General features: G+C 48.1%; 1 protein-coding gene and 1 pseudogene across 2 annotated transcripts in view; one reads left to right on the top strand and one right to left on the bottom strand.

Annotated features, from left to right (window-relative positions):
- DAAM2 (dishevelled associated activator of morphogenesis 2) overlaps positions 1 to 14,994 on the bottom strand; it is a 131,285-nt gene that overhangs the window by 46,132 nt on the left and 70,159 nt on the right. For both annotated transcript variants that reach the window (XM_068960638.1, XM_068960639.1), the window contains exon 2: positions 7,830 to 8,055. In XM_068960638.1, coding sequence (XP_068816739.1) covers positions 7,830 to 7,997 — 168 coding nt within the window. In that variant the 5' untranslated portion in view covers positions 7,998 to 8,055. The remainder of the gene's footprint in view (positions 1 to 7,829; positions 8,056 to 14,994) is intronic.
- Positions 13,665 to 14,994, top strand: part of LOC138069689 (transcription initiation factor TFIID subunit 9-like) — a 133,875-nt pseudogene continuing 132,545 nt past the window's right edge.

Below are 14,994 nucleotides of genomic sequence, written 5' to 3'. Positions count from 1 at the left end.
TCATCTAACTCACCAATTCATCAACTCATCTAACTCCGCCTCCTGCTAAGGAGGGCACCCTGTGCCATGGGAGGTGTTGGTCTGCTTCCCATGGAAGTGTGCCCAACAGACAGCCCTCCAGCTGTACCACCACCCAGACCATGCCATGCACACACAAGGCTGGGCTCCAGAGGTGAACCCACACTTCCCTGGGAGCCAGACTGGGAAGTTTCTGACATCATCAAGTTTCAGGTAACTCTGTAGGTAGTTTGGGATGACTTTTAGGTTTAACTATGGTGAATGGTGCCTAAAAGGCTCTCATTCTTCTCCTGTGATTCGTGAACTATGCCAGGACTCAACAAAAAAAGTAAATAAATAAGTAAAAGTTAATGAGCCGTGGAAACATAATGGGCCTTTCAACACAATTCTTCAAATAATTTTTTTAAATAAAAGCAAAACTTACATTAAGACCAAAAATAGCATTTTACTAATCTTTGTATTTTCTAAAATGATAGTGAACGTAATATCTAACAAAAGTACAAGTCTTAAGTATATCTATGCTGCTAAGTCGCTTCAGTCATGTCCGACTCTGTGTGACCCCATAGACGGCAGCCTACCAGGCTCCCCCGTCCCTGGGATTCTCCAGGCGAGAACACGGGAGTGGGTTGCCATTTCCTTCTCCAATGCATGAAAATGAAAAGTGAAAGTGAAGTCGCTCAGTCGTGTCCGACTCTTCGCAACCCCATGGACTGCAGCCTACCAGGCTCCTCCGTCCATGGGATTTTCCAGGCAAGAGCACTGGAGTGGGGTGCCATTGTCCTCTCCGAGTGTATCTATACCTGTATTCAATGAGAACCTTTTAGACTTTCCTTCACAGAGATCTGACCTGTCCAATAGAAATATGAGCCACATTAAAAAAAATTTTTTTTAGTCACATTAAAAAATTATGAAGGAATAGTTGAACTTAATTTTAATAATGTGTGATAAGTCGATTCAGTCATGTCTGACTCTTTGTGACTCCATGGACCGCAGCCCGCCAGGCTCCTCTGTCCATGGGATTCTCCAGGCAAGAATACTGGAGTGGGTTGCCATGCCCTCCTCCAGGGGATCTTCCCCACCCAGGGATCAAACCCGTGTCTCTTGCATCTCCTGCATTGGCAGGTGGGTTCTTTGCCACTAGCGTCACCTGGGTACCTTGTATTTAACCCAAAGTATCTAAAATAGAGTCATTTTAACATGTAATCAATGTAAAAGAAAAAGATCAATGAGCTATTTTCTTTTTTTTTTTTTTTTTAAGTTATCAAAATCTGCTGTGGATTTCCCATCTTGGTTCAGACCAGCCATGTTTCAAGTGTCACCAGCCCCATGCGACTGGCGGCTGCCATCCTGAGTGGCACCTACAGAGACAACTTGAATCTATGCCCACCAGGTCACCTGCTTTTTGAACTAAAGACTCCTATAGATCAAATGCTAAAGAAAAGTTCTTCCCTGGAACCACTCTCTACATATCCCAGGAATGTTTCCAGACCCTGCTCGAGGTTTCTGAAGCATTTCCTTTCTGTGGTCAGAATCAGAAATTAAAGAGAGTTCTGTGCGCTTGCCGCTGCCTGGCACACTGCACCCTCTCCCGCTTTTGCTTATGCAGGTAGTTCTACCCAGCCGGCGCTCCTGGCCCACCCGCCCCACGGTCTAATGCCCAAGCTCAGAGTTGGCATCGTCCGGCAAGCCTTCTACAGCCCTTCCCAGGTAGGAACACCCGTCCCTACCTGAATCCAGAGCTGTTGTGTGCAACTCTGTATTCTGGTTATTTAGGCACTCGTCTTTTCTCACCAGTGGTCTCTGCCACTAAATCAAATGGCATTTCTTGATAATTTGGTGGGTTTAGCCCTGGTAACCTATGACTCTGTGGACCACCCACTTCTTCCTGAGTCTCCTTCCTTGTTTCCCGGACAATCACATCTTTGGGCCGCCCCTCCTGCTTTGCTCTGTGCTCCTCTTGGGACCCCTGACTGACGTGTCCTCCTCTCTCCTTCACCCAGCGTTGAAGTGATGGTGCCTCAGGGCACCATCCTGAGTCCTCTTCTCCCCTCCTTGCATGCTTCCTCTGGTGACTCGTTCACAAGTCATTCCCAAGGACTCAGTGACAATCCTAAATCCTCGCAGTCCCCCAGTGTCCTGAGCGCCCAATCCTGGCACCCAACTGCCTTTGCACCGATCAACTTGATGGCCCTCAGGTGCCTCATACACTCATGCACGTGTGACAGTGTGCCAGGCACTGTTCTCTGTGCTTAAAGTTTATTCATTACATTTGCAACAACCCATTTTACAGATGAGGAAACTGATGCACAGCAAACACACGCAAACTGAGTCCATCATCCCAGTCCCCTCAGCCTGGGTCTCCTTGGCACATCCTGTCCTGTTGAGGGTCTCACCATCCACCCAGATCCTCATGCAAGAAGCCTGGTATTTCCTGACTCCTATTCACTCATTAGTCCCAACAAGTCCTATTATACTTCCTTCTCAGTGGCTCCTGAATCTGTCCACTTTTCCCCATTTCCACGGCGAACACTTTAGTCCAAGCCACCATCCTCCACAGCTTGGGTTTGCACCAAGAGTCCCCAAATGGTCTACACAGTGGCTTTGGGGCCCATTGGTACTCCAATAAAGTACCCCGGATGGTCTTTTTAGAAAAGCATATTGGAGAACCTCAAACCCCTGCTTAACCTTTTCAGTGGCTTTCTATCACCCCTAGGATTGAATCCCAAATCCTCAGATATTCTCATCATAATGGTACCCCCCAAAGGACCCAGCTTTTTCCTACTTGAGACTCTCACATCTGCTGCTTCTTCTGGCAGGGACTCCATGGCATTATTCTGCATCTCCACTCACTTACCTGACCATCACTCTGTTTTAAGATCTGTCACTGCTTCAGGGGACCCATCAGGACCCTGAATCTAGAAGAAGGCTCTCTGCTAGACACTCCCACAGACCGCCCCCCCAAAACATTCCCTCTCAAGACACTCTCTACACTCATCATTACTGTTCAAGACCCGCCTTCTCGTTAGACTTCATATTCCTGGGGGGAGGGGCTGCGCCAACCCATTTTAGTGGGTCCATCACTAAATCCCTGGCAGCCCACGGAGCCCAGTACACGTCAGTCTCTCAAATATTTTTCATTTGTTTGATCAATACCTCATGCTAGCCTGCAGACGAGACAAGTCTGACTCATCCTTGTTTTTTGCCAAAGTACCTAGTAAGAAACCCTGCCACTTATGCTCAGTAAATATTTGGAGACCAAAAGGGCCAAAGGAAGGAACACTGCTTGCCATGTCCTTCTTTCAAAACTCACGCACTCTTCTCAGGAAGATGACCCTGACTGGGATAATGTAAGAAATATACTGGGTTGGCCAAAAAGTTCCTTTGGGTTCTTCTGTAAGATGGTATGGAAAAACCTGAACGAACTTTATGGCCAACCCAACATTTCTTTTTTTAAAAAAAATCTGTTTTGGTGTTTTGTGCCATCATGCTTTATTTTTTTTTTTAACTTTTTATTGTGTATTGGGGTATAGTCAATTAACAAACAATGTTATGATACTTCCAGAAGAACAGCAAAGGGACTCAGCCATACACATATATGTATCCACTTTCTCCCAAACTCCCCTCCCATCCAGGCTGCCACATAACACTGAGCAGAGTTCCCGGTGCTGCACAGTAGGTCATTGTTGGTTATCCATCTTAAATATAGCAGTGTCAACCTAATATTTCTGATCTTCATTCCCAGTTCCCGTCTTAAGAGTTCCTAAACCCCTCGGAATTTCATGAATGATAGAACTGACAGGAATATCTCTTGTTCCTGACATAGAGCTCCTAAACCCCTTGGAATTTCCTGGGTGACAGAAGTCCCTTTTCTCCTGTGGCAGTGACTCTCAGTGGACCCTAGAGAGCTTCAGGGTGGGGGCTGGTCACCAGAAGGATCAGGCCTTGATTAGAAGCCTTGAACTTTCAGGCCTACTCCCCAAACTCTGAGCAGGGAAGGGTTATAGATGGAGCTAAAAATCTATCATACCATTACAAATGAATGTTATTTACAAAACAGACTCAGAGGACGAACTTATGGATACTAGTGGGGAAGGGTGGGAGAAAGGGATGGTTAGGGTGTTTGGGATGGACACATACACACAGCTGTATTTAAAGCAGATAAGCAGCAAGGTCCTCCTGCACAGCACAGGGAACTCTGCTCAGTGTCGTGTGGCAGCCTGAATGGGACGGGAGCTTGGGGGAGAGGGGATGCATATATGTGTATGGCTGAGCACCTGAAGCTATCGCAGCTTTGCTAATCAGCTATGAGCAGCAGTAGTAACAGTATGACGGTCACTCAGTTGTGTCCGACTCTCTGCAACCCCGTGGACTGTGGCCTGCCAGGCTCCTCTGTCTATAGAGAAGCAGGCAAGATACTGAAGTGGGCTGTCATTCCCTTCTCCAGGGGATCTTGCTAACCCAGGGATGGAACCAGGGTCTCCGGCATCGCAGGCAGACTTTTTACTGTTTTAGTCACCAGTTCAGTTCAGTCACTCAGTCGTGTCCGACTCTTTGCCACCCCATGGACTGCAGCACGCCAGGCTTCCCTGCCCATCACCAAGTTCTGGAGCTTGCTCAAACTCATGTCCATCAAGTCGGTGATGCCATCCAACCATCTCATCCTCTGTCATCCCCTTCTCCTCCTGCCTTCAATCTTTCCCAGCATCACGGTCTTTTCCAATGAGTCAGTTCTTCACATCAGGTGGTCAAAGTATTGGAGTTTCCGTTTCAGCATCAGTCCTTCCAATGAATATTCAGGACTGATTTCCTTTAGGATTGACTGGTTGGATCTCCCTCCTGTCCAAGGAACTCTCAAGAATCTTGTCTAGCACCGCAATTCAAAAGCATCAATTCTTTGGCGCTCAGCCATCTTTATGGTCCAACTCTCACATCCATACCTGACTACTGGAAAAAACCATAGCTTTGACTACACAGACCTTTGTCAGCAAAGTAATGTCTCTGCTTTTTAATATGCTGTCTAGGTTTGTCATAGCTTTTCTTCCAAGATCACCAGGGAAGCCCCATAATCAGCTATACTACAATATAAAATAAAAAGTGAGGAAAAAATCTATCTTGCTGAAACCGCCATAAAAGCCCGCAGAATGGTAAGGCTCAGAGAGCTTCTGGGTGGGTGCATGCATCCACGTGATGGGAGGGTGGGACACCCCGAATCCCAGAGGGACAGATGCTCCTGGGCTCAGGACAGGAACCTTACCCTTCTGGGCTTTACGCTCCGTATGCCTTCCTCTGGCTGTTCACTAGTATTCTTTATCATCTCCTTTATACTAAACTGGTAACAGTACATAAAGTGTTTCCTAGTTCTGTGAGCAGTTCTAGCAAATCACCACACTGGCAGAGGAGATCTTGGGGACTCGTGGTTCGTAGCCACGTGGGACAGAAGCATAGGAAAACTGGGACCCACCACCTCTGATGGGTGTATGAAGTAAGGGGCAGTCTCATGGATCTGAGCCCGGAGCCTGTGGGCTCTGTGCTAACTCTGGGCAGTTAGTGTCAGAATGGAGTTGCATTGCAGGACATCCAATTGACGTCCACAGAAAACTGGCAAACTGCTTCATGTGGAAAATGGTGTTAGCAGTATTTGAGTGAAAAATTGATCTTAGCAGGACTGACAAACACAGATCAGGCTTCAGATATTATTCTACACAAGCAAAGAAAAGTGTTAGTCACTCAGTTGTGTCCAACTCTTTGTGACCCCTGTAGACTGTAGCCCACCAGGCTCCTCTGTCCATGGGATTTTCCAGGCAAGAATACTGGAGTGGGTTGCCATTTCCTATCTCCCACCCCTGGCTCCACTCCGAGGAAAGGCATAACTTGGGACAGTGAGTTCTCCTGAACCTGATGTGGTGAGGAAGATGGATGGATCGCTTTTTCTCCCACAGGCATTGCTGCATCTTACGGTGGTCCTGTGCTTTGAAGAGCTGGATTGTCTTCATCAGATACATCCATGACCAAATCCAAGCACGAAACCCCGTTCCAATCATGTTGCATCGTTTCTCTGCAGGCCAGCCAGGAGAATGAGTGACCAAGAGCTGACGGTAGATGACCCTGTGTTTACGGCTCTCTCTCCCAGGGGTTCAGGCCCGAGTCCTGGGCACAGACCCTGCTCCCCAGTCTGAGAATTTCTTTGGTGTGCAGGCTTTGTCTCACCACCAGACCTCCAAAGAGAAGAATCATGCCTTCTTCCTGTTCTGTCTCTTTGTGGTCAGAATAGGATGTTTCACACACAGGGTGCTGCTGTGGTCTAAATGGGTATCACAGAGTCCGGAAGAGCTGCCGCCAGTAGGAATGACAGAGCTCTGTCTGCCACAGGCTAGACATGGGCTGTTATCATCCCAGCCCCAATCCAGGTGTCTTTCAGGCATCTCTATCTCCTTGTTTCTAGTTAATCATCCCTTGATTTGAGACTTGTGGTTGCCCAGGAGGAGAGGGTTGGAGGAAGGATGGAGCGGGAGGTTGGGGTTAGCAGATGCTGCTGCTGCTGCTGCTGCTAAGTCACTTCAGTCGTGTCCGACTCTGTGTGACCCCATAGATGGCAGCCCACCAGGCTCCCCCATCCCTGGGAATGCTAGTTATTATATATAGGATGCATAAATGACAAGGTCCTACTGCACAGCACAGAGAACCATACTCAATATCCTGTGATAAACCACCATGGAAAAGAATATAAAAAAAGAATGTATACACAGGTATAACTGAATCACATTGCCGTACAGCAGAAACTAACACAGCACTGTAAATCAACTATACTTCAATTAAAAAACCATCCCCTAAATCTAAAAAGAAATGATACCAATGAACTTACACAACAGAAAGAGACTCACAGACTTGGAGAATAAACTTATGGTTGCTGGAGCAGGAGGAAGGATGATGGGAGGAAGGGATAGTTAAGGAGTTTGGGATGGACATGTACACACAGCAATATTTAAAGTAGATAACCAGCAAGGACCTGCTGTATAGCACATGGAACTCTGCTCAGTGTTACACGGCAGCCTGGATGGGAGGTGAGTTTGGGGGAGAATGGACACTTCCATATGTATGGCTGAGTCCCTTTGCTGTTCACCTGAAATTATCACAATACTGTTAATCGGCTATGCTCCAATATAAAATTAAAAGTTTTTTTTTTTTTTAAATCCTGTTCTGAGGTACCCAGAATCTGCCTACAGAATTCCACCTGTTTCTTATGTCTGAGATAAGAAGATCCCAGGGAAATTCCAGCCAGCAGATGAGAAAAAGGTGTCAAGCACTCTGACATTCTCTGAGGCTCCTCGGTGCCGACTTCACAAAGCCTGCACCTGCTCCTCTCATGGGAGCCTACCGCTGCCCGGCGAGGTCGAGTCCAGTGGAGATATGATGAAGGTCCATCTTCTGGGGACAGGCTTCACGGTGTCCACCCCAGTGCTGGCTGTTTCTCCCCCACAGCTGAGGTGCTCTGGGACCCGTCTCAGCCAAAAGCAGAGTTTCAGCAAGTGAAGATCTCGGCACGCAGGCCCCCGCCCTCTGGCTGCTTCTGCTCCTGCTGGCGCCCGCCACTCCATGGCCAAGCCCTCCCTGCCCTGCCCCTCACTCTGCCCCCGCCCCTCACTCTGCCCCCGCCCCTCACTCTGCCCCCGCCCCTCACTCTGCCCCATCCCCTCACCCTACCCCACCCCGTCTCCCTGCCCCGCCCCTCCCCCTTCACTCTGCCCCTGCCCCTCTCAACCCCGCCCCCTCACTCTGCCCCGCCCCTCATCCTGCCCCGCCCCCTCACTCACCACCAGCTCTGCAAAGCGGATGTTCAGCTCCTCCGGGTTGGGGATAGGACTGGAGAACTCCATGTACTGCAGAGGGTGGTTGTCCCGGAGGTTGATCTCAGGGAGGTCGCTGCCCCCAAAGCAGCACAGGAAGCCCAGGCCATGGCGGCTCCTCTTGCGGGGGGCCATGGTCACTGCAGGCCAGGGGCACAGTCCGCAGGCAGATGCCCTAGGTCCTCATCGTGATCTGGGTAGAACAGAGAGGACAGAGTGGTCAGGCCTGGCAGCCAGGTGGGCTGGGACATGGCTGCTCTGCCACCATAACTTCTTTGGCCAACTCTCAGGGGCCTCTGACCCCACAGCCAAGCTCCTTCTTTCTCCCACAGCTGCAAACACTTGCATATTCTCCCTCTGTGCCCTGAGAGAAGATGGGAGGGCTGTAGTCACAGAATGTGACTTCCAGGGCAGAGGTGGCACTACCCACTACCCACTCTTACTGTACAGATGGGAATCCTGTTCCCCATCCACTGGCAGACCATTTTCCTGCAGGGCTTCCTTATTCATGTGACTATTCCAGGGTCTGGGAAGGTGTCAGCCAATGGGGAGGGAAGGGCTGAATTCGGCTGGCAGGGGAGACACTGAGCTAATTACATGGCCTGGCTCCTGCAGTGTGGGCCTCCATGGGAGCAGAGGACAGAAGGCTTGCACAGCTTTCTTCCCAGCCTGCTGTAGCCAGGCATGTCTAGATGAATGTGAAATATCAACAGGGTGTAGGTTCACCCATCCATCCAGAAGAAGGGCTGACCTTCGGGAGCCATTAGAGTGAACCCTGGGTAAAGAAACAGGGCTGATCATTGGAATGGTGTTCAACCAAGAGTAATGGGAATCTGGGCAAATGTGCTTTCCATACAGACCGAGAACAGAGGACACTGCTATGGCTAGAGCCCGGAACTGAGAGACACCCAACAGATGGGTGGTCACTGGAACAGAAAGGATTAAGTGGGAAAGCCTAGTTCTATCATGACCAGCCTAAGGATGAACACTGGCCCTAGTCATTGAGGCCACATAGCTTCCAGGTGGATTAAGTCCAGTTATCCACACATGGGCTTCCTAAATGGGCCAAATGATCCTTGACCAATGCTTCCTAAACGTGGTTACAGATCTGGGTGGGTTCAGCAGAAAGACCACTGTTTACCCACCACACTGCTGCTCAACATACTCTCGCCACACCTTTGTATCTTAAGTTTGGAATATAAATCAGATTCTACCTTTATTCTACCTTTTTATTCTACAGATATTCTGTCTGTAATAGCTGTGATATAGCACAGGTTTGGGGACAGGATTTTATTAAATTGTGGGTACATAACATGAAGTTTACTATTTTACCATTTTTCATGTGTATAGTTCAGTGGCAATAAATACATTGACCTTGCTCTGCAACCATCACCACCATTCATCTCTATTAGTTTTTCCATCTTGTAAAACAGAAACTCTGTACTCATTAATCACTTCCCATTTCCCTCCCCCCTCAGCCCCTAGCAACCACCACTCTACTCTCTGTCTCTAAAAATTTGACAACTCTCAGTATCTCGTATGAGTAGAATCCTACAGCAGTCGTCTTTTCTGTGACTGGCCTATTTCACTTGGCATAATGTCCTCAAGGTTCATACAAGCTGTAGCAGAATTTCCTTCCTTTTTAAGGCTGAATAATATTCCACTGTATGCAGAGACCACATTTTGTTTATCCATTCATCTGTTGACAGGCACTGGCATTGCTTCCTCCTTTTGGCTATTGTGAAGAACGCTGCTACCAATGCATAGAAATATATGTTTGTGTCCCTGCTTTCAGTCCTTCAGATAATATCCCCAAAGGGGTCAAGGTATTTTTAAGTTGTTTGTCGTATATCTAGGTCATTAACGGAATGATCAGAATGTCCCCTTGGTCTTCAGTTACATCACTGCTCTAAATGTTGACCACAACAAGGACACAGACAAGCCCAGATGACACAGCTTCCTCATCTGGGAATGCCAAAGACTAGTCATTAACACTCTCAAGGGACAGTCCTTCAACCAGCTTTGAACCCCATGGACTGATCTAGCCCTCTTTTTTTTGTTTGTTTGCTTTTTCGTTCTTTTTGACCTCACTGTGCAGCATGAGGGATCTTAGTTCCCTCACCAGAGATTTAACCTGTGTCCCCTGCACTGGAAACATGGAGTCTTAACCACTGGACCACCAGGGAAGTCCCTGCCCTCTTTTCTTAAAGACACCACAGGAGATTGTTTCCTGAGTCCTTGGGGAGCTCCAAATATGTCAAATCTAAGGCATTCCCTTGAACCAAGTTCTAGAACCTTATTGAAAAAAGATAACTGTGGCATAACTTGTTCCTAGTGAACCCAAGGTAACTCAAGGAGAACACTGCTTTACTTCCTAAACCCTAACAAAGTAGCTAATAAATTAATCATCTGAGCTAGCCTCCCATATAAGGCATGATGCATGTTATTCATCATTCAAGAGGTGTTTTTATTGATTCCATTTTATCTCTTTTTTTGGGAGGGTGCACCACAAAGCATCTGGGATCTTAGTTTTCCCACCAGGTATCGAACCCACACCCTTTGCATTGGAAAGTGAAGTTTCAACCACTGACCCACCAAGGAAGTCCCTACTTTATCCTTCTTTATTAACTTTGTGACAGATGTTTTAAATGTTTGCTAGCATTTATTAAATGTATTTGGTACATATGTACAATGGAATAGTACTCAGCCATTAAAAAGAATGACGTAATGCCATTTGCAGGGACTTGGACGGGTCTAGAGATTGTGATACTGACTGAGGTCAGAGAAATATCATATGATATCACTTACATGCAGAGTCTAGAATATGATACAAATGGACTTATTTAAAAGGGAGAAATAGACTCACAGACTTAGAGAATGAACTTACAGTTGGAGGAGGAGAGGAAAGAACAGTTGGGGATTTTGGAATTGACATGTACACACTGCTTTATTTGAAATGGATATCCATCAAGGACCTACTGTATAGCACAGGGAACTCTGCTCAATGTTCTATAACAACCTAATTGGGAAAAGAATTTGAAAGAGAATAGATACACGCATATGTTAAGAAAAAGAATAAATCAACCATATTGTTACAGTAAAAAAGGATAAATATATTGTTACATTAATAAGTGTATATGAACATAGAACTTAAAAATTTTTTTCTAAGGATTATTTTTCAAAGACATTAAGAAATATTGCCCTATACAATCCAAGAGTTATGTTTTATATATCTAAACTTTAGGTTATTCATTCAAAGATTTGATCCTTCCTTCCTTTTACCTACGAATTTATCAGATTAGGAGTTTGGGATTAACACAGACACACTACTATATATTAATGGATAGCCAACAAAGACTTACTGTAGAGCACAGAGAACTATATGCAATATTTTGTAACAACCTATAGGGGAAAATAATCTGAAAAAAAAGATACATATGTGTGTATAACCAAAATCACTTTGCAGTTACACTTGAAACTAACACAACATTGTAAATCAACTATACTTCAATTTAAAAAAAGACTTTTTAGTAGACCCAGGGATACCTAAAATAACACATTATCTGAGCCTGCCTGATATTACTGGCCATCTTTTCTAGGTTTGCACATTGTCTCCACAGCTACAGTGAAGGCTCTCTGAGGACAGGGGCCATGCCTCCTGCTTATTTGACACCCCCCTGCCTTTATGGCTAATAAAAGGCCTTGTGCTTAGTAGGTGCTCAATAATATTTTTTGGTCAATTGGGGAAAAAAAACACCTGTGCTTATGGAGACAGAAAAGACGGGTCTTTATCAATCAGTCAAGAAATACTGATTGAAATCTGATTCCTGGTAGTTAAGACATCAAGAACCCTTGAAGGGAATAAGGGGACAGTCTCGAAGGTGGAGGAAGCAGCTAGCAGGCTAGTGCAGAATCCTGGTTTATGTCAGCAAAGACCTGGAACAGGCTGGTAGCTGAGGACATCAAGGGAGGAAGGGAGACACTGAGGCTTTCCAGGGGACTTGATAGCCAATGGGCAGGAGTGGGTGGGACAAAACCCTGGCCCCTGAGTGTCAGGCTTGGTAAAGCACTAATTCCATAGGTAGATAGGGGTGGGCCTCCCTGGGTCCCCTGTCCATCATCCGTTTGGGATGTTGATGCAGGCTCCAGGTCAGGTCCTGTGGGCAAGACTGCTTTGCTGGGGACACAGAGCATGGAAGGGCAGGTCCCAGAGGTGGGATGAGATGGGCTGGACGGCATGATGGGGTTCTCGGGAGGGATGGCTGATGTCTGGGAGGAACTGTGAACTCTAAGCCTGCTCCAGGTCTTTGCCAACATACACCAGGATTCTGCACTGGCCTGCCAGCTGCTTCCTCTACCTCCAGACTGTGCCCTTGTCCCTCTCAAGGGTTCCTGGTGGCTTAAGTACTGGGAATCAGAGACTGCAGTCACTGCCCCTGCGAACTCTCTTCTGTCGTCACTTCCTCAACTTCTCTCACCCCGGTCTCCCTCCTGGTCCTTCTTTGCCCTTCAGTGCCTGAACCAGGCTTTCCTGGGGTGGGCGTCAGGGGCAGGGCTGACATACAGCTGGAGCATCCCAGTTGTCTTACACCCACGTTCATAGCTGTGACCCCTGAGTGGTTGGCGCCAGGCCCATACCTGTCTTTAAATATTTTTAAGGTCTCGCCTGAGTATGAGGAGTAAGGTGGGGTGGCCTCAGGAGGAGAGAAGAAGGAAGAAGTAGACACAGACCTCCAAACGGGAAGCAACGGCCCCACAGAGAAGGGCCTTAACCAACCCTCCCTCCCCCCGACCCTCCCACCCTCGGCCGCGCTGCATATTTGCCCTTTTAAGGGCGGCCCGCTCCACCGCTCCTGCTCCTGAGTGTTTATGTTCCTGAGGGTGTCCTCCTCCCCAGGAACCCTTAAGTCTGTCCCTCCTTTCCTTGGAGCCCCTCCTGAACCTCCAAGACTAAAACCATAAGCCCTAAGCTGGAAAGCATCTACTTCAAGGGAGAGATCTGAAAATTGAGGTACCAGAAGGAAATGCCTTCTCTGAGGCCACATAACGATGGGCACAGAGCTGGGGCTGAGAACCAGGATGCCAGCGTCCAGGCTGTGGTCCGGTCACTGCCTCCCAGAGCGCCTCTTCCAAACATCAATGCCCTTTGTTCCCATCTTGCCCCAGCCCCCAAAGCAGCCTCCCCCTACCTCCCAGAGAAGATCAGACTCTGCGGCTCAGGATAGAAATAGCTCCAGGGAGTTCCCTGGCGGTCCAGTGGTTAGGCCTTGGCGATTTCACAGCTGAGCCCCAGGTTCAATTCCTGTTTGGGGAACTGAAATCCCAAAAGCTGTGTGGCACAGCCAAAAAATAAACAAAAATAAAATCCAAAATAGTATTAAAAAAAGAAAAAGAAAGAAAGAAATTGCTCCTGTAAACAAGGTCCTTTCTAGACCAGGAGAGGGTATGAAGATTCCAAAGGCTGCCTGCTTCTTCTCCCCTGAGGGGAACTGCCTCTATCACCCACCACCCCAATTTCTCTCCCACCCCTACTCTAATCCTTCCTCCACTCCAGCAGAGGCTCTGAAGTCAGACAGACTGGGGTTTGACTCCTGGCTCTGCCTTCCCAGCTGGGTGACCCTGAGCATGAGGTCTTAACCCCCAAGAACCCCAGGTTCCTCATCTGTGACATCAAGGCAATAATAGCATCTTCCTCGTGCGGTTTCAGTGAAGAATAAATGATCTAATGTAAGTAAAACGCCAGGAGTACCCCAGACAGTCATTAAAGAAGGCCGGCACCGCTGCTGTGACTTCGGTATCACCATGACCAGCAAGGTGAGACTGGCCCTCCCCAAAGTCTGAACCATGAGCCCTTCCCCGGACACAGATGGGGCCACCAAGGCCTGGCGTTGAAGGAACTTGCTTAGCCAGATTTAAGCAGCCACCCACTTTTGCCTTCAGTAACTGGGAAGCCGGGACCAGAGGGGGCAGGACTCTCCCTCAGGCTCTGAGTGACCTCTAGTTGGAAAGATAAACCCTTGTCATTGACCCTGGGCAGGGAGTGGAAAGGTGGAGGTGGCCAGCGCCATTCATTTCCGCAAAGTCTCTCTTACGAAGAGGGGCAATGGAGGAGAAGTGAGAAGCAATATGGAAGAACAGGAAGGCACAACAGAACAAAGCCCAGAGCACTTGGCCCTGGGTCTGAGAGACTGGACCTGCGCCCGCCCGGCCCCCACCACCCACCTTTCTCTCCAGGGAAACTTCCCCGACACCAACAGCTCCATGCCCTACACTTCCTGTCTGCCTGCTTCGTCCCGTATCCCTGTGGGGACACAGCCTTCCCAGGACCGTCTGCCCCTAAACACAGACCAGCTGGCCTACAACATCAGATCGTCGGGGCGCCATCCACCGGCCCTCCTGTAACTCTCTCAGGGTCTCCTCTAGTCCTCTGGGTGTGACCGGACTCCGCTTCCTCATGATCACATCCTCCACATTGTGAAGAAAGCACAGCTTCTTAACTCCGGGGACGGGGCGAGTCACGAGGCAGCAGCGGGTCGGGGGCCACAATGCCATCCCCTCGGGGCCTCGGTTTCCCCCCAGTGCCGTGTCCGCGTTGGACTGAAGACCTCCGAGGGCCCCTTTAGCCCTGACTGTCCACACTGCCTGGCTCAACCTCCTTCGCCAAGATGCCCCCAGAGGCTGTCCTCAGCGCCCCTGGGCGCTCCTCCCACATTCCACCCCAGGCCAGGAAGTGCTTCCTCTTACTTGAGTCCAGAACTCCCATTTGGTTTTTAAAGATGAAAATCCTAACCTTTAACCCCAAACCCTGGCCCCTAGGACCTCGACTCACCAGTTTTTATTTACATTAATTAAAGCTTCAAAATTCCAATATCATTAGTGCTTACTCCTAAGTCTTAAGTGAAAGCAGAACAATATTAGTACTTGAGACTTTGGTATTTGCTGGCCACGGGGCTATAGCTACCCCTGATGCTCTGAGATGGAAGGCACCAATTTAAAGAAGTTATTTAAAGGAAAAACAAACAAACAAACAAAAAACCTTTGGTTCAGAGACGTTAAGTAACTTGCCTAAAGACACACAGTGATGTCATAGCTAGGATTCAAACACATGACTGACTCTAAATCTGTTGCTGCT

Source organism: Capricornis sumatraensis, chromosome 22, assembly GCF_032405125.1.
Source record: "Capricornis sumatraensis isolate serow.1 chromosome 22, serow.2, whole genome shotgun sequence".
Lineage (NCBI taxonomy): Eukaryota > Metazoa > Chordata > Mammalia > Artiodactyla > Bovidae > Capricornis > Capricornis sumatraensis.
Note: the sequence above shows the minus strand (reverse complement) of the source record. Positions and strands in the feature narration are given on the sequence as shown.